The sequence below is a fragment of the Apis laboriosa genome, unplaced genomic scaffold (assembly GCF_014066325.1).
Source record: "Apis laboriosa isolate Shangri-la unplaced genomic scaffold, ASM1406632v1 scaffold122_cov146, whole genome shotgun sequence".
Lineage (NCBI taxonomy): Eukaryota > Metazoa > Arthropoda > Insecta > Hymenoptera > Apidae > Apis > Apis laboriosa.
In genome coordinates, this window is record NW_025221084.1 from 514220 (window position 1) to 540241 (window position 26022).

Here is a 26022-nt window from a genome sequence, read left to right on the forward strand (position 1 = left end):
TTATTATTATTATTATTATTATTATTATTATTATTATTATTGTCATTATTATTATCATTATTATTATTATTATTATTATTATTATTAGTAGTAGTAGTAGTAGTAGTAGTAGTAGTAATAGTATTTATCATCATCATCATCATCATCATCATCATCGTCATCGTCATCATCATCATTATTATTTTTATTACTACTGTTACTACTACTATTATTATTATTTCTATTATTGTAATTAACATCATTATCATCATCATCATTATCGTTATTGTTATAATAATAATTATTATTATTGATCTATGATATAAACATTATTATTATTTCGGTATTATATTAATATCGATTCGATTGAATGCACCACAAACACAATTTCAAAATCGACAAATCAAGAAATTGAAACAACTTAGTGTATATAATAGTTGTGTAAGTGATTTCGTGTACAGTTATGTTATATTATATGAAAAAAAGTATACTGATATATGTACATGAAGGAAGCATGAATATCATATAATAGAAAGGAAATCAGCTTCTATTACTTTTTTTATCATTGTATCTTTAAAGAGAAACTGATAACCAATTCAATTCTATTTTTTAATAAATCTATATAATAATATATATCAACGAAAGAAAATCTTTAGTAATAATCGAGAAAACTGTTTTCTAAACATTAAAAATTTTATTATAATTATTCCATTTATTTTATATTTTCTCAGTTTCTCTGAATGATATTATTACACTTTAGAAACTTAGTGTAATGATAATTATACACTTAGAATTTATATATAGCTTAGCTTTATTACACGATTTCTTTTTTTCATCAAACTAGTTTCGTTTCAATTATTCATTATTCTATTATCAATAACGTCCATTAAAATGATAACAAAATAAAATTTAATTTTTCATTTTTTATTGAATAGTTGTAAGTAATATATCCTTTAATCCTTTAATATTTTTTCTTTTCTATTCTTTTTTTGTTTTGTTTATTATTTATTGGGGCATTCGCTTCCTTTACAGCGTGTTAGTTTATAAGAAACGAAAATGGCAATGCGCATTTAACATTTGTAATGATTATAATAAAAATTACTAAGTTGATTAATTTCGTATTTTTATTTCAATCCTTAAAAAAATAACTTAAAAAATAATTTAAAAATAATATAATAATAACATAAAAATAATTTGAATAATTAATCTTACATATAATTTTTTTTTCAAATGTAAAAGCATATAATTCAAAATTCATTTTTTAAATTTTATTTTATTAAACATTTTGTATAATTAATAATTCACATGTGAAACTAATCAAAATAAAATTAAGAAGTTAAAAAAAATTTGAAGATATATATTAAAAATTATTTTATTTTATTATATATTTTACTATTTTATTACTTTAATATATATTTGTATTATAACAGTTTTCTAACATTAACTTGTATTTTTTCATAATTGAAAAGTTGATAAATAATAAGAAATCAATTCTATTTTTAGATAATTTGTATAAATCAATTAATTAATTGAAATAATTAAAAATCAAATACTGTACACACTATAAATTTATGATATTTACAATATTTATTAATATTATATTTTTTTAATAATAATATATTTTACATTAATAATATATATAATATATTAGAGTTAATAATATTCTAATAATACAATTATATTTACAGAATGAAATCATCTTCATAAAATTCGTTTTCTGAATCATTTAATGTAAAGTTTATTAAAAGTCTTAGTTTATTAAAAATTCATATCTTATTCCTTTCTTTTTTGCAAATTCTAACATGTTTTTATGTTTTTTATTTTATTTATTATATTATTTTATATACTTACAATTTTTAATAGTAAATTCTTGTAAGTTGGCTCAAAATTAATTACTTAATTATAATCAATATTCTTCTTTTATATTTAATCTATTATTTTGATTTCTATTGGCACTTGTAAAATTATATTCTTGATGTAAATCAAATGATTCTGATACAAAAACGATTTATATTTTGTAATATTTTTTTATTTATTGATAATAAAAGAGATAATAATAGAGATTTTTTAAAAAAAAATTATTATATAAATCCTTGTATAAAACATTGTAAACGTTGTTATTATTAGGAAGTAATTTTTTTTTTTACATCAAATAAAAAATCATATTTTTTTATATGAAAGGTATTTAATAAAAGTTATTGCTGCAAACCTTTTAATATAAGTATAAAATACTGCAAGGCAAATATACATATAGATAAAATAAGAACTACATATATATATATATATATATTTTATGAAAAATTATTGTAAATTATGTATAAAACAAAAGTTTATATATAAATATATATATATATAAATCTCTTTTATTGCATTAAAAAATTGATTTGAAAAATTTGAATTTGAAAATAGAAATAAAATTGAGTCTGAAATAAAATATGCAAAAGATATATATATTTTTATATCTGTATACATATATATAAATACAATGAATATATATTCAGTCAACTGCTACCAACAGATTTTTGACGCCAAATTTTGTCATCAGAAAATAGATTTGATAGATTCTAGTATAACTTGATGGAATTTGATAAAATTTAGATTATATATATATATTGCAAAAATATAACAGATTCTATTAAAAACAAATTCATGATAAAAATCATTCAAGTTCTATTTGTATAATTGATTGCAGATTAACATAGCAAAAATTAAACAGTGACACTAGAGATTAATGGCAGAAAAATAACTGCATTTATGCTTATGATATGAAGAAATACATAGAAACATAACAAATATCTATTTAAATTTTAAATAAAATAATTACATTAATACTAATAGCTTTTTAATGCTAATAAACATATAAAAAGAAAGATAAAATTGATTAATTATTATTATTTTAAAAATATTATACTTAAAAAAATAATTAATTAAATTTATATTATATTTAATAATTATTTCATGTATTTTATTTTTATGTATTTATTTTATATAAACAATAAAAAATAATGATAAAATTTATTTATATGTTTTTAAACAATATTTTCATATTGTTCATATTTTTTTCAATTAATTTTTTTCTTAATTATTTTATAAATATTAAGTTAATATCAATTTATTTTTATTATTTTTGTAAAAAAATATCATTAGATTGATATATGCATTACATATATGTATATTTTTCAAAAATAAATAATTTATTAATATGTCGAAACTATTATATATTTTGCAAATATGAATATATTATATTTAAAAAAATTCTTAATTAAATAATTCGTAGAAAATTATAATATATAATTACATAAAAAAAATTATATTATAACAAGTATTATAAGTAAGTACTTGTTATTTATTATTATAAATTATATTGATTTTTTTGCTAAAGAACTTATGTCAATCACACATATTTGTTTTTGCTGTATTATATACATATATACAATTATCACAATAAAATGAATAGAACGAAATGAATAGCACGAAACAAAACTGAAATATATGACAACACTTTGAATCTTCTAACGAAAAAATCGTCCTGTGTAAAATTTATCATAATTTAAATTGAATTTTTATAAATATTTTAATAAAAGATTAAAAGTTAATTTATTATATAATAACTTACGAATATTTAATATTTAATATTAAAATAACTATTTAAAATTTATTTAAAGCAAAATAATTAATTTATTATTATAATTAATTATAAAAATTTCAATATTTTAAATAAAATTATTTTCATATTATAAATTATATAAATTATTTTCATATATCCATTATATATGTATACATATTTTCTCTAGAAAATAGTCATTAAATAAAATATATATCTATTTATTTTTCATTAAATATTCATAAAAAAATATTATTTTATATTGCAATTTGAAAAAAATTAATTTTTATTATAATATTTTGCAAATAATTAAATAATAATTAAAGAATATCTTGTCAATAATGAAATAATTTTTAAAAAATATAATTTATAATAAATTTTTGTTTTTATTTAATAATAATCAATTATCAATACTATGAAATATTCTATATCATTTAAATATAAATGTGATAAGAATTAATATTAAATTTAAATATTAAAATAACTAAACTTATGCAATTTATTAATTCAATATATATATATATCGACTATAGTTCTAAAAAAAATTTAGAAAACTGGCAGAAATGAACTTTTTTTTTTATTTAGCTTTATTAGTTTTTAAGGTATTTATAAAAAATTTTAATACTATATGTTGAAAATTCTGTATACTAATACATTGAATGCTATCTATTCAGATACAATAATTTTCATTGTAGTAGTCATTATCATAGAATATTGAAGCTGATAATGTTTAATTACATTGATTTCAAGATCTATAGGATGTCTTATTTATAATCCAAAAATCTAATCACTTATTTTCAAAGAATGAAATATAATATATATAATATATTGAAATAAAATATATTTAATTTATCAAATGTCATATATGATATTTTGTACGAATAAAAGTAGAAAAAGATTATAGATAAAAAGCATTTAGCATGTAGATATGGTTATTATTTTGTAATGTTTCGAATAGAAGAGATCTCGTAATAGATATTAAATTAATTTAATTGAATATTTTATATCAGACACTATACACTATAATCGAAATCAGCTATTAGATATTTGACAGTAAAATTCTACAAAATAATTGTATTAGTTTATATAGAATTTAATATATACCAAAAATTAATTCCATTAATATCTTAGAAACTAATAAATATCAATAAATACAAATTAAAATTTTATATTTAAAGTTCTCTCTATCTTTTCTGTTGATCTGTTGATCAGTTATCAGAATCTTTCAAAATTTATCTGTTAAATGAGAAAATACAATTTCTAAAATATTAATATATAATAAATATATAATAAAAACATTTTATAAATCATGTTGAATGAAGTAGAAAGTCTTTTTTTGAAGATCTTTGAAACATAATTCGAAACAATGAAAAAGAAAGATTTCAAGAAATTGGTCGATTGCTTTATTAAGATGTCAGAAGATACAGGATAAGTCGAACCTGTAGTCGTTATTGCCTCAAGCAGGTTCTCGCTTGGGACAATTGCTTTGAAAAGATCAAAAAAACCATCGAAAGAAACTGATAGCAAGAGGAAGGAAAAAAAAAGAAAAGAGAAGAAAAAAGTGGAAAAGAGAGGAAAAGAGAGAAGAGAAGCGGGAAGAAGAGGAAGGAAAAAAGAAAAAAGGAGAAGAGAGAAACAAAGACAGAAAAAGAAAAAGAAGAACAAAATAGATACAAAAATTCTCATACTGACTTTTTCTATATTTTTTTTTCTATCTTTCTTAATATTGAAATATTATTCTGATATTTATATATTTAATATAATAAAATTTATTATTAATTGCAAATATTTAATGTTTAATAGACATAATTTAATATTATTATTGTATTATATTAGATTATTATTATTGTATTGTTTTATCGAATAATTTCTATTACATGTTATATTTTTTATATAATTTATTTTTATATAATTTTAATATAAAATTTTCAATTATATATTAAATAGTAATTTTCTTATGAAATGCTTATATATATGATTTTTTGAATTTTCGCTCGTTATATAACAAAATTCATAAATTTATATTATTGAAAATTAAATTTATAATATTTTATTTAATAATACTGATTATTTAATCTTAGAATTGTTCAATTATGTTATCAAAGCATTTATATGCAATGAATTAACATTTAGAAATTATTGAGATATGTATATATCTATGTTTTGTAAATTATCGTTTATATAAATATTTTTCTTTCAGATCAAATGATTTATTTATGATATTTATTTTACTGCAAAACATTTGTGCTGTATCAGAATTTTTTAATAATCATTTCTCATATGTTCTGAATTAGGAGATATAATCTTGATGTCAATTTTAATTTAATCAATTTCAAATTTCAATCTTTATAGTTGAAAGAGTAGTTTATTATGAATCTTAAAGAGATTTTTATGATACTTTACACTTTATAAAGTATCATAAAAAAGAATGAAAAAACAAATTAGTAAATAAATTGAAAACAAATTTTTTTTATTTATTTAAATGAAAATTTTAAAATCTTCAATTTTATTTGAAAATCAATTTCAATTAAATAATGACAGAAACACTTATTTAGCATATTTTAAATAAAGTTAGACATACGCTTGCTTTGTTAATCTAAAAACAAATATCTTGTCATTCACTTAATATATAATATTAATATATAATATTAATTGCATAAAAATAAAGTTACAAATTATATATTTAAAACATTTATTTTTGTACAATTTCATTTGATAATAAAATAAAACAAAAATACAAATAATTTTAATTTAGAAATAATTTTTATATAAATCATATAAATATAATAAACATAAAAAATTTATGAATTATATTCCATGATTTCATTTCTTTCTAATTTTTCCTATAAAATCATAATTGATTTAATTTATATTCAAACAATTAATTTCATTGCTGTTCACTGCTTCTCCTTTAAAAAAAGTGAAATTGAGTTGAGAATCACAGCTGCCTGGTGAATGTTTGTGGTAAGGAATAGAAGTAGTAAGGAGACTGAAAAGGAGCTCGATAGAAGATCGGTGGAAGAAGAAGAAACGTAAGAAAGAACTGAACGTATCTAAATGCTGGACTATTCAACGTCATTCTTCGAAGGGCTTGGTTGAGGGAGTGAAGAGGGTGGTGTTGGAACCAGGCTGGTGTCTCAATCAGCCAAGCAGGTTGGGGCACCTTGGACCCCTGTAGTTGGAGGATAGAAGTAGCAATGGCTATGAAATATTCTTGTAACGAGGACAAATTTTAAGACTTTTATACAATTGATTCTAAATTTGATAAATACAAAATTATTATAAAAATCTAGAAAAATATTAAGATAATATTTATGTTCTTATTTGCAGAAAATTTTTTATAATTTTTTATAAAAATTTTTGTTTACTTTAATTCGTAAATTAATTTTTATTCTTATATAAATATATAAATTATATATGTAAAATAACAACTTTTAAAGATTTTATTTTAATTAAATATATATAAATTCTATATTAAAGATAGTCTTTACAATAATGTTTTTCAAATTTTAGTTTAAATGTATCAGTAAACTTCTCAGCTTGTGCCAGTAAACCAGTAGAAGGGGAAAGAAACGACGCGCGCAGCTTCTCGACATAGCGGGGTAAGCCGTCACAACTCAATCTAAGTAGTGCCTCGGTGATCGTGTGTTTATTAGTTTCTCTTTTCCTTTCTTTTTATTTAATGTATTATGATTTCTTAACACGAAATCGTAATTTTTAAATCATTGACGAATTAGCTTATATTTGGAATTTTAAATTTTATTTTTCACGGTTGTTGTCACAAAACAATGTGATTGTTTATAAGGTTCGTATTCTAAGATTTTTTTATTTTAATTTTCTATTAAACGAATTTATAAACATATTTTTTATTATCTTTTTAGATATAGCCATATTGATATTTGTTTTTTAGACTCGATTTTTGAAAAAACTAAATTGATATATTAGATTGATACATTAGAATTATTATTTTATTTATATTCATAAATATTGAGTACAAATGAAAATATATATATTAATGATTAAAATTGTTTATTAAATAGAATAATATTAAATTAATCAAAATATTATTTTTATTATTATATTTTATATATTTTTTTATATTTTATATTTTATATTTGTTATACATTTATTATAATGAATGACAATATATTAAATTTTGTAAAATAAGAAGTTTAATATTGTTATAATAATAGAATTCAATTAATAATATTAATTAATATGATTAAATATAATAAATATATTAAATATTATATTAATTAAATATCATTAAATATTAATCTTTTTATTTGCATTTTTATAATATTGCAAAACATTTTATAATAATATAAAATAAATTATACATAGTATAATATATAAATTGTATTTTTATATTTTAATTTATATCACATTTTCAAAATTATAAATCATGAAAATGAAAAAAATTATGTAGAATAAATAAAACATACATTTATAAGATAACAACATAATAATTTTAAGTAAAATGAAATATAGTCAAGATAATAGTATTAATATAATCAAAATAATAGTATTAATAAATTATAAAAAATTATAATTTTTTTCTCATGTTTTATATTGATATATTATTGCATATATTATATTAAATGAATTATTATATAATATATTCATAGTTACTATATATATATATATATATATATATAATAGTATATAATAGTATATTTATTAATATAATATAATAAAAAACAATATATATATAAAATTATTATATTAACAATATATATTATAAAAATTTTAACTTTTTACTTTGATTTGCTATCATGATTAATTACATAAATAATAAATTAATTAATTGATATTTCAATATAAGATAAATATAATTATTTTGTTATTATTGCATTAAATAAAATAAATAGTAAGATAAAAATAATATAAAAAATAATCATTTTTTGTCCTTTTTATATCAAATATCTTTCATATTTGATAATTTATTAAAAAAATATATATTTATTTTAGATGATTATAAATTAAAAATTGCATTTCTATATATTTAAAATAATATTTAATTTCAAATAAAAACAAAATTTTCTAATAAAATTTCACCAATTGTAATTTTTAATTATATTCTTTTAATAAAATTAAGTAGTATTTATAAAAAATAAATACTAAACTATAAATACTATATCAGGAAGGCAGTGTTCCATTTCAAATAAATATTTGTCTTCTTCGTCAGTATTTATTTAAGTACTATTTGCTCATGATAAACTGTTTTCTTGGATCGACATCGATTTAATGTCTTAAATGAATGAAATTATCACCAATTATCATAGGCATTGATTGAACATTTTTAAATTGCAAATAAATAATATATATTATATGTAATTATTTCAACATTTCTTCTCATTACATTAGTCCAAAATAAGATTTAAATTTGAGTATAAAGTAAAGTTGATGATCACTGAGGGTCTATAGGGCTGACCATCTGTCCCTCGTTGCCACGTCTGCAACATCTTGGTGGTCCATTTTGGGGCTGGTGCGCAACAGCATCGGCACTAACGCTGGCAATGAAGCGCTCTCAGGTAGAATCTCCCCCTCTCTTTTCTCACTGCATGCTTACGCACGTGCTCTCCTTTATCCCCACCTTTACATACTCCGTTTTTCTATGTAGTATCTAGTTAAGAACATGAAAATGGAGATTTAAAACAAAAAACATTCAATCATGTTATTCCATTAATATTAAGAGCGATGTCTTTTATATAGATTGTCTTATATATAGATATTTTTTTCATTATTAATCGCAATCATTCGAATGTTAACAAAATGTAGATATCAATATTAAAAAAAAATATTACTTTTGAAAATAATTTAATTTTTTTAAACGAAAATAGTTTCGAATAATTAAATTGATAGACATTCTATATATATATTACATTATACATATACATTATACATTATACATAAATTTAACGTTTACTGTATTAAGAATAAATAATTAAAAAATATTCATGTAAAGTTGTAAAATCTTTCGATTTTTATATCGAAGAAAAAGACTTCCAAAAAATTTATGTTAAACAATTAACTAAGAATTGTTTACATTGAATCAGATTTGCAAATTATCTTAACACTAAATTTACGGATTACGTCATGCAAATATTATTCTTTAAACATTATATATTGGTTTTTAATGATATAATGCAACAAATATATATTTCTATTCGTTTTCTCTGGATTTATATTTTATTATTTCTAGATATTATATACCTATTTTTACGAAAATCCGTCAATTTGACGAGTTAATTTATATAGATCAATTATTGCGAAATAACAAAACTGAAGTAACAATGAATAAGAAAAAGTAACACTAAGCAAATGACGATTGTTTATCAATAAATACATAATCAAAGAAGTTGTTTATAATTATGATATGATAACAAATAATCCCTTCAACGGTGAATTTTGCAGAGAAAAAAAGTGATTTTTGTAAGTGAATCTGTCTTATTATTTTATATAAAACAAATAGATTTACCTAAGAAATAATTTCGTTTTGTAAAAAATAAGTGCTATTTGGAAGTTTAGCAAAAATTTATTTTCATAAATGAAGATTTGAATTTTTCAACATATTTTCAAAACTTATCCAAAAAAAATATATTTTTTTACGTTTATATTATTATGGACAAGTCTTCAAAAGACATGGAATTAATAAAAAAGAATAATAAAAAGAATAACCATGAATGAAGACCAATCTGGATCGGATTCTGATATAAACGAATTATACGAAAACGAGGAAGAATTTGACAATGTAAACGAAATTGAAGATTCTGACGATAATAGGAATAAAAATTATTACAATATATACATGTAAAAAAAAAAGAATGCATATTATTTCAGATATTGAAAGCGAAAGTGAAATAAAAGATACTAATAATGAAGAAAATATTGTGAAAACAGAATTCCGTAGATAGCCCCTTCATATGTTTTACAATTGTTTTTAAATTTGGTAGCCATCAATGCCTGGATTATTATATAAAGAGATTATTGGAGTAAACAAAATTCGAAAAAATTTTCTCTTTATTATATTATAATTAACTAAACAATTAGGCAGTGATCAACAAAACGTACGAACGTTTCATGACAAACAAAATACTAACTTCAATTCACTGGAATATAACTATATTTATATTAAATCTAACACATATGTATGCGGAAAGTTATATATCCAAGATAGAGTTTACATGTAAAAAATGTATTGAAAACAACAGCAAATAAAAATCTATAGATTTTAAGTAAATAATTCACAAAAAAATTGCATTTTAATATACCCGTCAAAAAGACGGATTTCAGTAAAAAAAGATATATAATCAATGTCCGTAAATCTTGTTAAGTTTAGAAGTTTAGAAAATACCAATCTATAATGGTATTTGTAATTCCCAAAGTTGAGTAGCAAATTCTTTTTATTAACTTGAATGATACAGAAGATTTATTTTAAGAATATCCCTTTAAGTTATATATTTGTTCATAACATAAGAATTCACAAACTTACTTTTCAGTTTAGTACAATATTAAAAATTATATTTAATAATATATATTATTATAAATAATGAATAATGATTAAATAAATATATAAGATACAATATACATATATAAGATACAATTTCAGTTTAATTTCTTTATGCATAATTGTATATTGATATAAAAAATTATTAAGATATTTTATGATATTAAAAAATATAAATGAATTCTTATTTACAGTTAATAAACAAATAAAATATATGTGATAATAAAAAAAATAAATAATATTTTTATTTGATTTTTTATAACATATATAATTAAAAAATAATATAAAATTTTCCTATTCTTAAAAATATTTATTCTGTGCATTATCAAATAAATAAAAAATAATATTAAAATAATAAGTTTATTAAATTATTTAAGATAATAAGTATTAAATTGTTCAGAAAATATAACTTTATACAATAGTTTATATAAAAGGAATTATATGTATATTAATATAATGAAAAATTCTCAAATCTATTCAAATCAAATCAATCAAATAATTTTTAAATATAAAATGAAACTGAATTTAAATATAGGAATTAAAATAATAATTAAATAATTGCAAATTTTTTATATTTTTTTCTGTTTTTATTATATATACGTATATTATATAAATCGATTTTATATAAATATAAAATTAGTAAAGATAATTTTTCTTTTTTTCTATTATACATTATCTTATATATATATAAAAACTATATATATTAGCATATAGTTATATTAGCGTTATATTAGTAGTATTATAGTATAGAGATAAAAGATCTTTTAAAAGGTCTATTTTAGAAGTTAAAATAAATACAAAATAGAACAACATAATAGCATAACAGAACGTCTAATGTAAACTTCAATTACTTATAAATTAATAAATAAACATATTAAATAATTAATATTTTTATATATCATTTTTGTGTTTACTTTAGTTTCTATATTCTTTCAAATATATATTATACAAATAAATTAACATTCTATATACTTCTTAAAGATAAAATATATAGAAAAACAGTAAAGTTTTAAATTTGAGTTAAAGTTTGTATGTAAATTTGAATTCAAATTTGACAATTCTTTAATTAGATCTTTACATATTTTGAATTATTTTATAACTATTTTAGAAAAATGTCACGTTGGTTCGACCGATTGAACATACTCTTGTTGAGTATGATATTATTTAGTACAATAATGTGGAATACTGTGAAAAGTTCAAAAATAAGGTGTGAAGAAGCAAAACTAAAATGCGCTTTCAGAACAGGCTGTGGCACTGCTCTACAACACTATTTTACAGGATGTGCACCCGTTCTTGAAGATAATAATTGTTCCGAGAGCTGTCAACATGCCCTTATTGCTCTTACAAGTACCGATGAGGGCAAAGAACTTATGACGGTATATATTATTTCTGTTTAAAATATAAATAATATTTATTCTAATTAATGTTAATATATATATATATATATATATATATATACGTCAACATTTGATGATGCATTTGATAATTATTTTAAATCGATTTATTATATGTTATAAATTTATTGTAAATTTTATAATTTATAATACAAATTTACAAACATATAAAAATATTTATAAATAATATATAGAAATAATATTAAGAATAAATAGCGATTCTACATACAAAAATAAGAAAAAAGAGAATAAAATTTTAAACTTTTCAAGTAAAAACTTTGAAAATTTTTCAAATACGAGTGAAATTAACTAATTTCCTTAAATATGAATTATTGATAGTTATTCTATCATGCAAAAAATTCTGAATATAAAAAATAATTTTTTTTTTAAAAATTACTGTTTAAAAAAATCGAATTTGAAAATTTGTAGATTATTTGATTTTTAAAAAAGTTCAATTTGAAAATTCGTCAACTTCTTGACTCATAATGTGCTCATTCGCGATTTTCTCAAAAATAAAAACTTAAGTGACAAAATTTTATTTTAATCTTTTTATTTATTTTAACATAAAAAATATATAAAATTTTAACATAATAAATAGCTTAAGTATTAAAGTAAAGTATTAAAATAAAGTATTTAAGTAAAAATAAAGCTATTATGTTAAAAAATAGTTGAAATTTATTTCTTATATTAAATTGTTTATTAAAAATTCAATTATTATATTATATTATAATATATATTATATATTATATTATGTTATGTTATGTTATGTTATGTTATGTTATGTTATATTATGTTATGTTATATAATATTATATTATGTTATGTTATGTTATGTTATGTTATGTTATGTTATATTATATTATAGTATATTATATTATATTATAGTATATTATATTATATTATATTATATTATATTATATTATATTATATTATTATATTATATTATATTATTATATTATATTATAAATTAAAAATTTTTTAATTTTTTAAAAAATAAATTATAATAAAACTATAAATTATGATTAGATAATGATGTTTGCAATATATATAAATATATATAAAATGCAAGTTTTTAATGAAAAATATTTTATTTTTAATTATATAGTGTGAATGTGAAAATGAATTATGCCTACAATCAAAACAAAGAGTAGAAATATGTAGATCATCTGTAACAATGGCAATGAATAAGACAAGAGTATCTTGCAGAATAGCGACTTGGATTTGTAATGCAGATGCTCTTTGTCAAACTGCACTTGCATATTATAATAAATATTGTAAGAGTATGTTTCAAGGACGAAAATGTACTCGACGGTAAATAATATTTTAATATATAAATATAAGATGTTAATATATTCGTGAGACATTTAAATATAAATAATAAAAGATTAATAAAAAGCAAAAAAAAAAAAAAATATAAAAGTTGGTATACAAAAATGTCTGTTATTAACTTATTTATATGCAGTTATAAACAATTAAAATTTGCATTAAATTAAAAGACAGAAAGAGAATGAAATCGCTTTGTCTTCGTTACATTGCTATCACATTCTGTTTCTGCTTCATCCACCGCGAATTTAAATTGCTTATAATTTAATAAATAAATCTCAATCGACATTTTTATGTATTAACTTTTTTTTTGATTTCTAGATTCAACGAATATATTAATATTATTTACATTATATTAATAATAAAAAAAGATGTCGATTGAATTTTATTTTATAATATACATATACATATACATATATGATATCTTAAAGAAAATATTTTAGATGTAGAAACTCGATAAATATTTTGACAAGACAAGAAAAAGCTGCAAAATTAAATACATGTCAATGTGATGGTTTTGAAGAATATGATTGCAAAGGAATTCATAGAAATATGAATCTTCTTTGTTTTGGAAAAATACATCATGGTTATCGTGATATTAATATTGAAAATGATAGAAGAAATAAATTTTTGACACCAAATACAAGTCTTAGAGGAGATGGTGTTCAAATATTAGTGAACAGAAAATTATTTTTATTTTCCTTAATAATTCATATTCTTAAAATAAAACAAGGTAAGATGGTTTATTATAAATTTAAAATTGATTAAAATTTATATATATTTTTTTAATTAAAAATTTAATTATTTATAAATATTATATTTTATAATAATACTTCTACTTATTTTTATTGCTTATAATTTATTTTAAATTTATAATATTTTCAAAAATATTTTTAAATGTAAAATTCTTATAATTATATAATTATATAAATCTTATAATTATAATATTATATAAAAGAATTTATTTATTATTTTTAATTTATTATAATAAATAATAAAAATTTTATCATTTCAGACTGATTAGAAAAAATGCAGAAAATTTCCAAAAAGCAACAGTATTCCATGAAACCAATAACCAAAGATCTTTATTAACTTTTTAATTATCATTATATGAACAATTTAATGATGGGATTAATGGATGACTTATTATAAATAATTTAGCAGTTAATTAATACATAAAATTTACTCGTAAATTTATTATTAAATTTGTACAAATGGAAAGAACAGAAAAAAAGTCTTGTACAGTGAAAGTATTATATAATGATTGTACTATAGTTAATATAATTAAATAATTTGTTACAATTTAATAAATCAATTTTATTTATGAAGATATAATTATGTAAATAAATATATATTAAAATATAATCGTTATTCTTTTCTTTCTTCCTTTTATTAATGTATATTATTATATATATATATTAATAAAATTTTATTAATTTATTTATGGCCTTAAGAATTCTTGTCTTATAGAAAAATATTTTTTTAAAAAAGTCAAAAATAAATATTAATAATACTAAATAATAATTTATTTTTGAAAAACTATAATATTTAACATCTAATATCATTTTATTATATTTATTATAATTATATATTATATATATTTATAATGTTTTATTAAAAAAATTAAAAGAACAATAACAAAAACATATTTTAAATTATTTTATAAAAAAAATTAAATTGATTACATGAAAAAAAATAAAATATAAATAAATAAATATTTTAAAAATAAGAAATCTCTAAAATTTATAAATTATTTTTTAATAATAATGAATTTTTACTACATTATTAATAAAAAAATTATTGAAGTTCAACAATTTTAACAATTTATAACTTATTTATATAAAAAATTAATATTAAAATATTAATATAATAAATAAATAATTATATAATAAAAAATAATAATTAATATAATAAAAAAATTCATTTTATCAAATTTGAAATATTTAATAAAAAAAAATATATTTATAATTGATTCTTGAAATTTATATCATTTATAACTCTTTTTTATTTCAAAAAGTACATTTTTATAAAATTTTTGAACATTTCAAATTCTTTAATTTGTATTCATATTGTATAATTGTCTTATACAACTGTTAAATATAAGAAAATGTAATATGAAAAATTTCTTTAATAAATCATTCTATTAATTAAATATATTAACAAAAAAACAATTTAAGGAAATCCATCATCATCTTCTTCTGCCATTTCTTTAGCAAGTTCTAAATCTTGTTGTTCTCTTTCTCTACGTTCTTCAGCTGATTCAAGATCTTTGCCATATGATTTTGGAGGGTACCTCATAGCTTTAACACTTTGATTGTGTAAGTCTAAACAGAAAGTAATTCTTTGATGAAATGCAAGTAATGGTTCTTTAGTGCAATAAATATCTGTAGTTTCTTTGCTACGCATGTATCCATTTTCTGGTTCTAAAGTAGCTTCAATTACACCATCTCTAATAGCTTTAGCAACAATAAATTCTGCATCAACACTAGAATCTAAACCAAGTTTCTTTGCAATATCAGCAGGAGAAATTCTGGAATAAGATAGTCCAATTGATCTAATTGCAGTTTTAATAACATTGTGTCTCAATCTAAGAATTAAAGTAAAGGTATGATCTGCTCTAAATTGTGGACCGAAGTTTTCTAAAACTTCTCCAAAACGTTGAAGATTTCCTAAACGCACAGCTTGAGTCAATTGAAAATATGGAGCTAATGCACGACGCATTGCAGCTTGTCTAAAAGTTTGACGTTCTGGAATATCTCCAAGTAGAAGTTCCACTGTAACAGCTAATTTTTGAACTGTTTGGCGAAAACCAACTGCAGTACTCTGTGGAGCCTTTCTAAGAGCCTGTAAAAAAATATTTTTAAATAATATTAAGTATAATAAAATTATATAATTTTTATTTTGAAGTTAACATTGATATACTTTATATAATATATATTTGTACCTAAAAAAAAATAAATATAATAAATAAATGTATATAAAAAATAATATAATAAATAAAATAATATAATAAAATAAAATAATATAATAAAATTATCTAATTTTTATTCTAAATTTTTAATTCATTGATATATTATACAGAAAGAAATATTTTATTTTATTAAAATATTTTATTATAAATTATTTATAATTATTTAAACAATAAATTAATTTTTAATCATTAAAAGATTTTTTACTAATAAAATCGTAAATTGAATCTAATATTGAAATAATATTTAATATATTAAAACAAATTATCAATGATATATGCTAATAATATATTAAATTTCTGATAATACATTCATTAAAAATTTATATATCAAAAAATTATTAATTTACCTGTACTAGATATTTGTGAGCAGCAGAATATTCTAATCTAGCTGCTTTAATACGTCCCAAATAATATAAAAATCTGGCCCATTCGTTATTACTAGCAGATTCTGGAAAAGTTGATTTTAATACAAGTTTATCTGCTTGATCATATAAATTATAATGTAAATAATTCCGCAATAAACAATTAATTAAAACAGCTTGTCCTTCAAAATCATTTCTAAGTGTTGCTGTTCTTAATCTCAAATGTAATAATCCACGTATTTTATCTAATCTTCCAACTAATTCATACGCTCTTGAATAATAAAAATAACATTTGGCAGCAATTAAATCAATTGTTCGTCTATTTTGAGCAATAATTTTTTGCAATAATGTTTCAGAACATTGAACAGCTTCTTCATGTTTTCTAGCATCAATTAAACGTACAAGAACTAATAAATGAATATAAGCATCAATTTCAGGTAATGGATTCATAGTAGAAATACGAAGTTTTTGTGTTTCTTCAGATTCTGTAGATTCCTCTAACCATGATAATAATGCATCACGTTCTGCACATGGTTTTGAATATAAACTTAATATTACACCACGTAAAACATTTGAATTTAATCTACGACGTGTATTCGGTAATGTACGCAAAGCTCTTAAAATAAAACGAGGTTCTTTGCTCTGTATAGCTTTTTCTATTTGACGGGTATGCTCACGAATATCATATACTGTTTGAAGATCAGCATCTTTTTTTTCACAAACATCTCCATCACCATTTTGACCATCAAAAATTATTTCAACATCCATAGCTTCAGAATTTCTAACCGAAGGAACACCCATATTGATACCTTCAAAGAAATAAAAATTTATAATCTATAATTTATAATTATATAAATAATATTATATTATAATAAAATATTATAAAATATTACATATTAATATAATATATTGAATAATAATATTAAAAAATTTGCTTTAATTTTTACGAAATTTTTAATCCAGAGTATTAAATATTTATTTCTATAATATTTATATAATATAATATTCATTATATATAGTTTTTAAGAAAATAACTTTATAAATTTTAATTAAAAATGCTATAAAAATAAAAATAAAACTATTGACATAATCTAAGACAAAATGTATATAATAAAGAATTTTATAACCAAATTTCTTTTTTGATAATAATATATTACAATTTAATTTAGTATTCTTTAAATAAATATTTAATATTTTATTATTTATATTGTGATGTGTAAATTTATATGAAATAATGTATAAATTTATATAAAAGTAATGAATATAAAATAAAATTATTAATATTTTACTTTTATATTAATCTTTTGTATGAAAGTCGAAAATTCTCACGAAAATTTTGCACAATTTTACGTTTTCATCGTACCAATTCACAGTTATATTAGTGTAAAATTAACTAAAATTATTAGTGAAAAACTTCAAATTTCTAGCTAGGGTTTTCTATTACAATTATATAAAATATTTTTATTTTTAAAAACTTTTTTTCTTTCTTTTATCAAAATAGTTTAGAACTTTATTATTAATAATGAAAAATTTATATATTAAATACTCTTTTTTTCTCACTTCTCTCTTTCACTTTCTTTCTTTTTAAATATGATATAGTATATTTTCTTTCTTTTTAAATATGATATAAATATATAATAGTAAAATATGTTTATATAACTTAAGAATATATTTTTATTATTACATTTATAAAAAACTGTATTTTCATGTCTATATTTAATATTTTTTATAAAATATTTATTTTTTTATAGATGGCGCAATTTATTAATGTTTATGATATTATACTGTTGTACATCTAAGTAAATAATTAAATCAATGGATAGAAAAGCAATTAATAGGCATGAGATAACCTTGATAATATATAGTACAATATTTTTAATTATGTTGATGTAAATATTTGTGCTAAAACAAAATTAAGAATTTCATTTATTAATTTTCGTGTCATATTTCAACATGAATTTAAGTAAAAGTGAAAAACTTTTGGCCGCTAAAAGAAAGGTATAACATTATATACGTTTTGAAAAATAGATAGTTATATAAATATCTTTTTTGTATTTTTACATAAAAATTTATATTTAAGATTATATTACTTTGTAATTTTTAATTTAATATTAATTTTAATGTAATATTTTAATTATATATTTACTCTTTATTTTTGTGTTTATAAATATTTAGGTTATTTTAGCTGTCAAATTATTTGTATATTATTTGTTACTAAGATAAGTATTAATGTTGTGTATAATATTTATATTTTAAAACATTAAAGAATATTTTTAAGAATATTTTTATAAATTTTAACAAATTATTAATATATGTAATATTATAATTATTATTAATATATATTTATATTATTATTAATATATATTTATATTTTATAATATTTTTAATTTTATATAGCTCAGAGAATTTCAATTAAGTAAAATGCAAAATAACCAAGATGGTTCTATAAAACAAAGACATACATTGGATTTATTATCTTCACAGGTGAATTAAATTTATAATATTTTAATTATTTTAATTTAAAACTTTTAATTTAGAAATTTAAATATTTTTTAATTTAGAACTTTATATATGTAATTTCTGATTGTAATACAATTTTTTTAATACTAATTATATTTTATTATATATATATATATTTAATATAAAATATAAAATTTTTTTAAAATATTTTTTTAAAAAATCTTATTTATTATTTTTTTAAATTTACAGTGCCAAAATGCAGAAACTAATAAATTGAATTTAGAAGTTATAGGCAATGTATTAACAATGAAAACTTCGAAAGATAATCATACAATTCAAGAGTTTCAAAAAAATGATGCACTTATGAATTCAATGGTAACTTCAGAAAATATAAATTACAATGAATTAAATTGTTCTATGGAAGATATCAATTCTATGAAAGGAAATAATATAATATCAAAATTAGAAGAAAAATTAAATTTAAATGAATTTCCAATAGTACAAAAAGAACATCTCTTAGAAATGGCTTCTGCAGTTGAAAATGTTTTGACAGATGAATCTGAATATATAGAAACATCACTTGATTTTGATTTAATGAATCATAATCAATTTTTAAATTCCTATTTAGAAGAACAGAAAAAAATTATTAATGAATTGCATATAAAACTTAATAATGCTGTAAGTATATACATATAAATTTTACAAAAATTTTAAAATTTTAAAATAAAAAGAATAAAATAATATTTTTAATTGATTAGCATAGCAGAATTTCAGAATTAGAAACCAAGTTAAAAGAAAAAGAAACAGAATTTCAAATACAATTAGAACGAGAAATAAATCCTTTAAAAGATCAAGTTCAAATTCATACTCAGACTACTGGAATCTTAATAGCAGAAAAAGCAGAACTTACATCTGCTCTTTGTCAAGCTCAACAAAGTGCAAAACAAAATTCTGGTTTATTATTTCAATTCATTAAGTCTTTTTGATTTATATACAAAAATGATCATGAATTTTTAATAAATAAAAAATAAACATTTTTTAGATGAAGCAGAGGAAATGTTAAAAAAATTAAAGAATTCACAAATTCGTATACTTGAATTAGAAAAGGAAATATTGTCCATAAAAAATAATAATGAAGAACTAAAAAAAAATTTTCATCAATTGCAAAATAAATATGATTCTCTCAATGAACAATTTTTTCAATTGAAAAAAGAAAAAGAAGATTTGGATTTAGAAGGATCAGAATTAAAGCAAAAATTAAATTTGAAAAAAACAGAATTAATTGCTATTCAACAAGAACTTCAAGAAAAAACAGCATTGCTTTCATTAAGTGAACTTAGAATACAACAAGTACATAAATATATATTATATATAATATATTATTAATAATATATTAATATTAATTAATTCTTTTTTATAGATGAAAGGTATGTCAATAACAGAAGAAGAAAAACATACAGCAATTCTCTTAGAACAAGAATTGGCACAAACTAAAGAATCTTTAAAAATTGTTAATAATGAAAAAGATGAAATTAATAAACAATATCAAAATTATGTTAAACAGTTAGATGCCCAGCAAGCAAAATTATTAGAAAAGGTATGATATACTTTGTGAAATTTGAAAATACTACGAAAAATGATAAAGTTTTTAAAGATTTAATATTTATAGATAAAAACACAAAAAAAAATTATAGAAGATTTACAATATAAAGAACAAAATCGTGTAAAAAAAATTTCAGAACTTGAACAACAATTACAACAAGAAATAGAAAAAGTAGAGAATCTATTACCTTTACAAGATCGTAAAGATCAAATAAATAATTTACTAAAAAATATAGATGAACTTACATTGGAACAAGAAAGATTTCACATTATATTATCTGAAAAGGTATTATAATTTTATAACTTTATTATAATTTTAATGTTAATTAATGTTAATAATGTTGTATTAATGTTAAAATTTAAATAAAAATTATTTTAAATTTATTATATTAAATTTATTATATAATAAAATTTTATTTTTTATATTTATTTTATTTTATTTTAAATATTCATTAGGGTATATAAATTTTTAAATATTTATTAAAAAATATATATAAATTGTTAATAATATAATATCATTTATAATTTATTATAATGAAATTTATAATAATTTATAATAGAATAAAATATATAAAATTTATATAATATAAAATTTATTATTAAAAATGTTCTTTTCATATTTAGGATTCACAAATTGAAATCTTAACAAAAAATTTAAATGATTTACAAGAAACAAATAATCAAGAAGCAGAAATAACAAAACTAGTCAGTGCTCTTGAAAGTGAACAATTAGGAGCATCTAGAGCAATTCAGCAAAATCATCAATTAAAAGAACAATTGACTGACATGGAAAATGCTTTTGTTTCTTTAGTAAGTATGATATTAAATATTATTAAAATATATTAATGATTCAATAAAATTAAACAAATTATATAAATTTTTAATACAATTTTAAGAGTAATGCTAAATTGGATTTGACTGAACAACTTCAAGCAGAACGTTCTATAGGAAGAAAATTAAATATTCAATTAAATAATATAGAAAATGAATTGGAACAATTAAAGGCACAATTAAAAGAAAAAGAAGCTATTCTTCAAGAGTTTGAAAAAGAAAGACTTCAAAGTGCACAAATAGCAGATCAAATTCAACATTATCAAGCACAATCACATCACGTAAATACTTTTCAACGAGAACTTCAACATGCCATAGTAAATTGTTTTTTTATATTTCATCAATGTCAAATATTTAATTAATTAAATTAAAAAAATTCTTAATTTAATACTTTAACTCAATATTAATTCAATAAAATATTTTTCTTAAATTTATTTATAATTTTTTTATTACATTTTAGACTACTATAGAAAGATTAGAAAAAGAAAAACAAGCACTTACAGAGAAATTAAAAGAAAAGAGTTCAGAGAATTTTGTTTTAGAAAATAATTCATATTCTATAATCACAAATAATAATATTTCAAGTTTAGAAGAAAATATACATGTAAAAAGTCTGAATAAAAGTACTGTTATAGTACCAGAACCTGTAAAACAACTTGAACAAAGATTTAAGGAAACAATGGAACGAGTTGCAGAGCTTACAGAAGAAAAACAAAAACTTGAACATCTTGTTTTACAACTCCAAAGTGAAACAGAAACAATAGGTACAAATAGATGACTTTTAATTAATTATTTAGTTTTTTTATTTAACTCCAATCTTATTTTCATCTTTTTGGAATTTTTTTTTATTATATTTTATTTTTAGGAGAATACATAACATTATATCAAAAACAAAGAGCAGTTTTACAAAATAGAGCAATAGAAAGAGAAAAAATATTTCGACAGTTACTTGAACAAAGAAATCAACAACAAGAACAATTGCATAAATTAAAAGTTTTGGTTAGTGATTTTCTTAGAAAGGAATATATACATTCCAATGGAACAGATCGTTTAATTGAAACAGGTATGTGATAATTAATGTTAGGAAATATAAGATATCACATAGAATACTGATACTTAACAACTAATTTACAAAGTTTTAAGTATTTGATATCATTTTCCACTGACGATAAAAAAATATCAAATTAATACTGCCAAATTAATATGAAATCAAAAATCATTCGATATTTCGGTATTAGTATCCATTTATGAAAATTTCGTACTTTAGCTTTCATTTCTAAAATCACAATCAAAACCAAGCATTAATATACTTATTTATTTCACTTTTCTTTGCATGTTTTTTCTTCATTAAACTGAACTAGAATTAATACTTGATTTTATAAAATTTAATAAATAAAAGATCGATATCAAATAAGTATTGAAATGTTTATAAAATATTAAATAAATATCAATATCTTTGTAAAGATTTTTGATTTAATACAATATTAATTTTAAAAATATCTATATCGAAAAATGATATTAAATACTTAATTAAAATTTTTATATTGATCTTCTATTATATACTTTAAATGTATTATTTAAATATCATTAATAATATCGATATTGATCTTATTAATCTAAATTTTATTTATATAAAAAAATTGTGCATATTAATTGTATTAATTAAGAAAAATTAATTTAATTTTTTTTCAGAAATGGATTCCAATGATTCTCTAATTTTAGAAACAAAAAAAGAAATAATAGATTCTCAAATAGAAAATAAAAATGTTTCAGAACTTTTAGATGTTTTAACAGAGATAAAAGATTGTAAAGATTCTTGTATATTTGAATCAAATTTTCATTTATGTCCTTGGTGTTCTGGAAAATTACTTACAGTATAAGAATATTCATATATTATATATTTTTAGCATAAAATATTAATATAGAATTTTTAATTGATAACAATTTGTAGAATAAAATTGTATATAAGATAAAATCTATAACAATTTGTAAATGATTGATGTGAAAAAAAATTTCTTCAAACATAATTATTCTTAAAATATAAAAAAAATCATTTAATCCTAAAAATATTATTTAAAAAATCATTGAAATCATACAGTTCACAGAATTATACAGTTCTAATAATAATATTTATATTCAGGCACAAATTGCTTCCTTATAAAAAATAAAAAAAAATGGAAATTATTTCATTTGAGATTTAATTTTCAAAAAAATTGAGTATAAAAATCTGTTGTGTCATGTGCAAATACAGCTAAAATATGATTAACAATAATATGATTAAACAATATTCTATAACTTCTTTTAATGTATTGTTATTATTAAATAATTAATTTTCATTGAATATTATATATTTACTCAAATTATACTGCAAATAACATTTTAACAATATCTCTATATTTATACAATAATTTTTCAAACTTGATTTCTTTATAAATAATTCTTGAACAAAAAAATCATATTCTATATATTTTCTTTATTGATTTAAAACATTTTATGAAAAATATTTTTTTAAATAATTATTTTTTTTTGTATTTTGTATTTGTTTTTTTACTTCTTTTATTTTAATAAAAAATATAATTTTATTTTTTAAATATTTTATTTAATTAATTAATAAAATGTGAAAAAATTAATCTTTTATATATTTTAATATAAAAATAATTATAAAAACTTTAATTCTTTAAAAATTAATCTTATTTAGTAAGATTAAATCCTTTAATTTGATTTTCAATAATGAAAACAGCTTTTCCTCTGCGTCTTCTTTCTAAAATGAAAAGTAAAAAAATTAATTAATTTTATTAATTTTATTTAATAAGTTATCTTATTAAATTTTTTTATTTTTATAAAAACTTTTATTTTAAAAAAATATATTTAATCATATATTACCTGCTCGTAATAAAAGCTTTTTACATTGATATAATATTGAAGCTTTTGCTTGAATTTCATTCAAACCCAATAAATATGCTAAATTTATGAGATCATAAGGATTTCTAATCATGCTAATATCATTTAAGCCACTTGATATTATTATATTCTGAAAAAAAAAAATATTTTAATTAAAAATCATATTGTTATTTACATATATAATTTTTAAGTAACATTTTTTTTAATATATTTTAATTTCATTAGAATTAGTATCTATTAGTATAAACATTATTAGTAATAATTTAATTATTAAATTACTATAATTATATTATAATAATTATAATATTTAATATTATAATATTTAATATTATATTTTATTAAATATTGAAAAAATATTTTTATTTTCATTTGAATATTTCTATACCTTACTTTTCCCATAAGTATGAAAAAGATGAGAATAATGAATAATTTGCTTCCTAGACTCAAGATTTAATAAATCTATAAATTGAATTTCAAAATGTATCCCTTTTTCAATTGCTTGATCATATAATTTTTTATTAAGCTTAAAAGTTATATGATTTGATTTTAATGTTATTATATCTACATTTAATTGAGTACATACAAATTGTAAAGCATTTTGTGTTTTTGGAACAAAAGCATACAAATCGTATTTTTTTAATGTAGAACAATGATTTAATATATGTGTTTTAGTAAAATCAGAACAAAAAAAAGTAATTCGATTAAAAATTTTTAATTTTCCATCAAATTTTTTTCTTATATTTTCTATGTCGATTGCTTTGAAAATAATATCCTGTGATATTTCACTATCACCACCTTTCTTTTTTTTTCTTTTATCTGTTCCAAGAACACTTTCATCTATATCAGTATTTATTGCAATTGTTTTAAATCCATATTCATATAATTTTAATAAAATAGGATATAAATTTTGTATTTCATTTTTTGATATGTTCACACATAGATCATAAAATCCTGTACTTTCTCTAATATTCATTTTTATGATATATCAAATTTATACATAAATAATTTAGTTTATTATATTTTTAATTTACTTAAAAAAAAAGCTTAATTCAATTTAAATTATTTTTTTTTTATTTTTATTTTATA

The 26022-nt window shown here is 18.4% G+C and overlaps 4 protein-coding genes across 6 annotated transcripts; 2 read left to right on the top strand and 2 right to left on the bottom strand.

Moving 5' to 3' along the window:
• The first annotated feature begins 7236 nt into the window (after positions 1–7236).
• Positions 7237–15028, top strand: LOC122720263 (growth arrest-specific protein 1-like). Of its 3 annotated transcripts, none has more exons than XM_043946846.1 (6): positions 7237–7388; positions 8951–9117; positions 12202–12469; positions 13592–13797; positions 14253–14542; positions 14825–15028. In XM_043946846.1, exons 3-6 carry the CDS (start codon positions 12206–12208, stop codon positions 14827–14829), a joined length of 765 nt encoding a protein of 254 aa, XP_043802781.1. In that variant the 5' UTR covers positions 7237–7388; positions 8951–9117; positions 12202–12205; the 3' UTR covers positions 14830–15028. The 3 variants fall into 3 exon arrangements, with proteins under 3 accessions (XP_043802781.1, XP_043802782.1, XP_043802780.1); XM_043946847.1 differs by having other exon boundaries at positions 8987–9117; XM_043946845.1 differs by lacking the exon at positions 8951–9117.
• Positions 15029–15862: 834 nt separating this feature from the next.
• LOC122720238 (probable 26S proteasome non-ATPase regulatory subunit 3) lies at positions 15863–18492 on the bottom strand. The gene is made up of 3 exons (XM_043946801.1): positions 18432–18492; positions 17128–17951; positions 15863–16653 (listed from the first exon to the last, which is right to left on the bottom strand). The coding sequence occupies exons 2-3, from the start codon at positions 17941–17943 to the stop codon at positions 15982–15984; spliced, it is 1488 nt and encodes a 495-aa protein (XP_043802736.1). The 5' UTR covers positions 17944–17951; positions 18432–18492; the 3' UTR covers positions 15863–15981.
• Positions 18493–18996: 504 nt separating this feature from the next.
• LOC122720228 (golgin subfamily A member 2-like) lies at positions 18997–24013 on the top strand. Its single transcript, XM_043946789.1, has 12 exons — positions 18997–19140; positions 19540–19626; positions 19852–20280; positions 20361–20556; positions 20645–20952; positions 21023–21199; positions 21272–21490; positions 21829–22014; positions 22101–22352; positions 22496–22799; positions 22901–23098; positions 23728–24013. The coding sequence occupies exons 1-12, from the start codon at positions 19096–19098 to the stop codon at positions 23913–23915; spliced, it is 2589 nt and encodes an 862-aa protein (XP_043802724.1). The 5' UTR covers positions 18997–19095; the 3' UTR covers positions 23916–24013.
• A 641-nt stretch (positions 24014–24654) lies between these two features.
• Positions 24655–26022, bottom strand: LOC122720270 (protein GAMETOPHYTE DEFECTIVE 1). Its single transcript, XM_043946855.1, has 3 exons — positions 25322–26022; positions 24919–25066; positions 24655–24796 (listed from the first exon to the last, which is right to left on the bottom strand). Exons 1-3 carry the CDS (start codon positions 25907–25909, stop codon positions 24726–24728), a joined length of 807 nt encoding a protein of 268 aa, XP_043802790.1. The 5' UTR covers positions 25910–26022; the 3' UTR covers positions 24655–24725.

Excerpts from the sequence above, each read along its gene's own strand:
- LOC122720263 (XM_043946846.1), top strand. The coding sequence starts at position 12,206 with ATGTCACGTTGGTTCGACCGATTGAACATACTCTTGTTGAGTATGATA. Across the intron at positions 12,470-13,591 it reads AGGGCAAAGAACTTATGACG|TGTGAATGTGAAAATGAATT; the intron begins GTATATATTATT and ends TTAATTATATAG. Across the intron at positions 13,798-14,252 it reads GGACGAAAATGTACTCGACG|ATGTAGAAACTCGATAAATA; the intron begins GTAAATAATATT and ends AAAATATTTTAG.
- LOC122720238 (XM_043946801.1), bottom strand. The coding sequence starts at position 17,943 with ATGGGTGTTCCTTCGGTTAGAAATTCTGAAGCTATGGATGTTGAAATA. Across the intron at positions 16,654-17,127 it reads CTCACAAATATCTAGTACAG|GCTCTTAGAAAGGCTCCACA; the intron begins GTAAATTAATAA and ends ATTTTTTTACAG.
- LOC122720228 (XM_043946789.1), top strand. The coding sequence starts at position 19,096 with ATGAATTTAAGTAAAAGTGAAAAACTTTTGGCCGCTAAAAGAAAG. Across the intron at positions 19,141-19,539 it reads TTTTGGCCGCTAAAAGAAAG|CTCAGAGAATTTCAATTAAG; the intron begins GTATAACATTAT and ends AATTTTATATAG. Across the intron at positions 22,015-22,100 it reads AAAATGCTTTTGTTTCTTTA|AGTAATGCTAAATTGGATTT; the intron begins GTAAGTATGATA and ends TACAATTTTAAG.
- LOC122720270 (XM_043946855.1), bottom strand. The coding sequence starts at position 25,909 with ATGAATATTAGAGAAAGTACAGGATTTTATGATCTATGTGTGAACATA. Across the intron at positions 25,067-25,321 it reads ATACTTATGGGAAAAGTAAG|AATATAATAATATCAAGTGG; the intron begins GTATAGAAATAT and ends TTTTTTTTTCAG. Across the intron at positions 24,797-24,918 it reads AAAGCTTTTATTACGAGCAG|AAAGAAGACGCAGAGGAAAA; the intron begins GTAATATATGAT and ends TTTTCATTTTAG.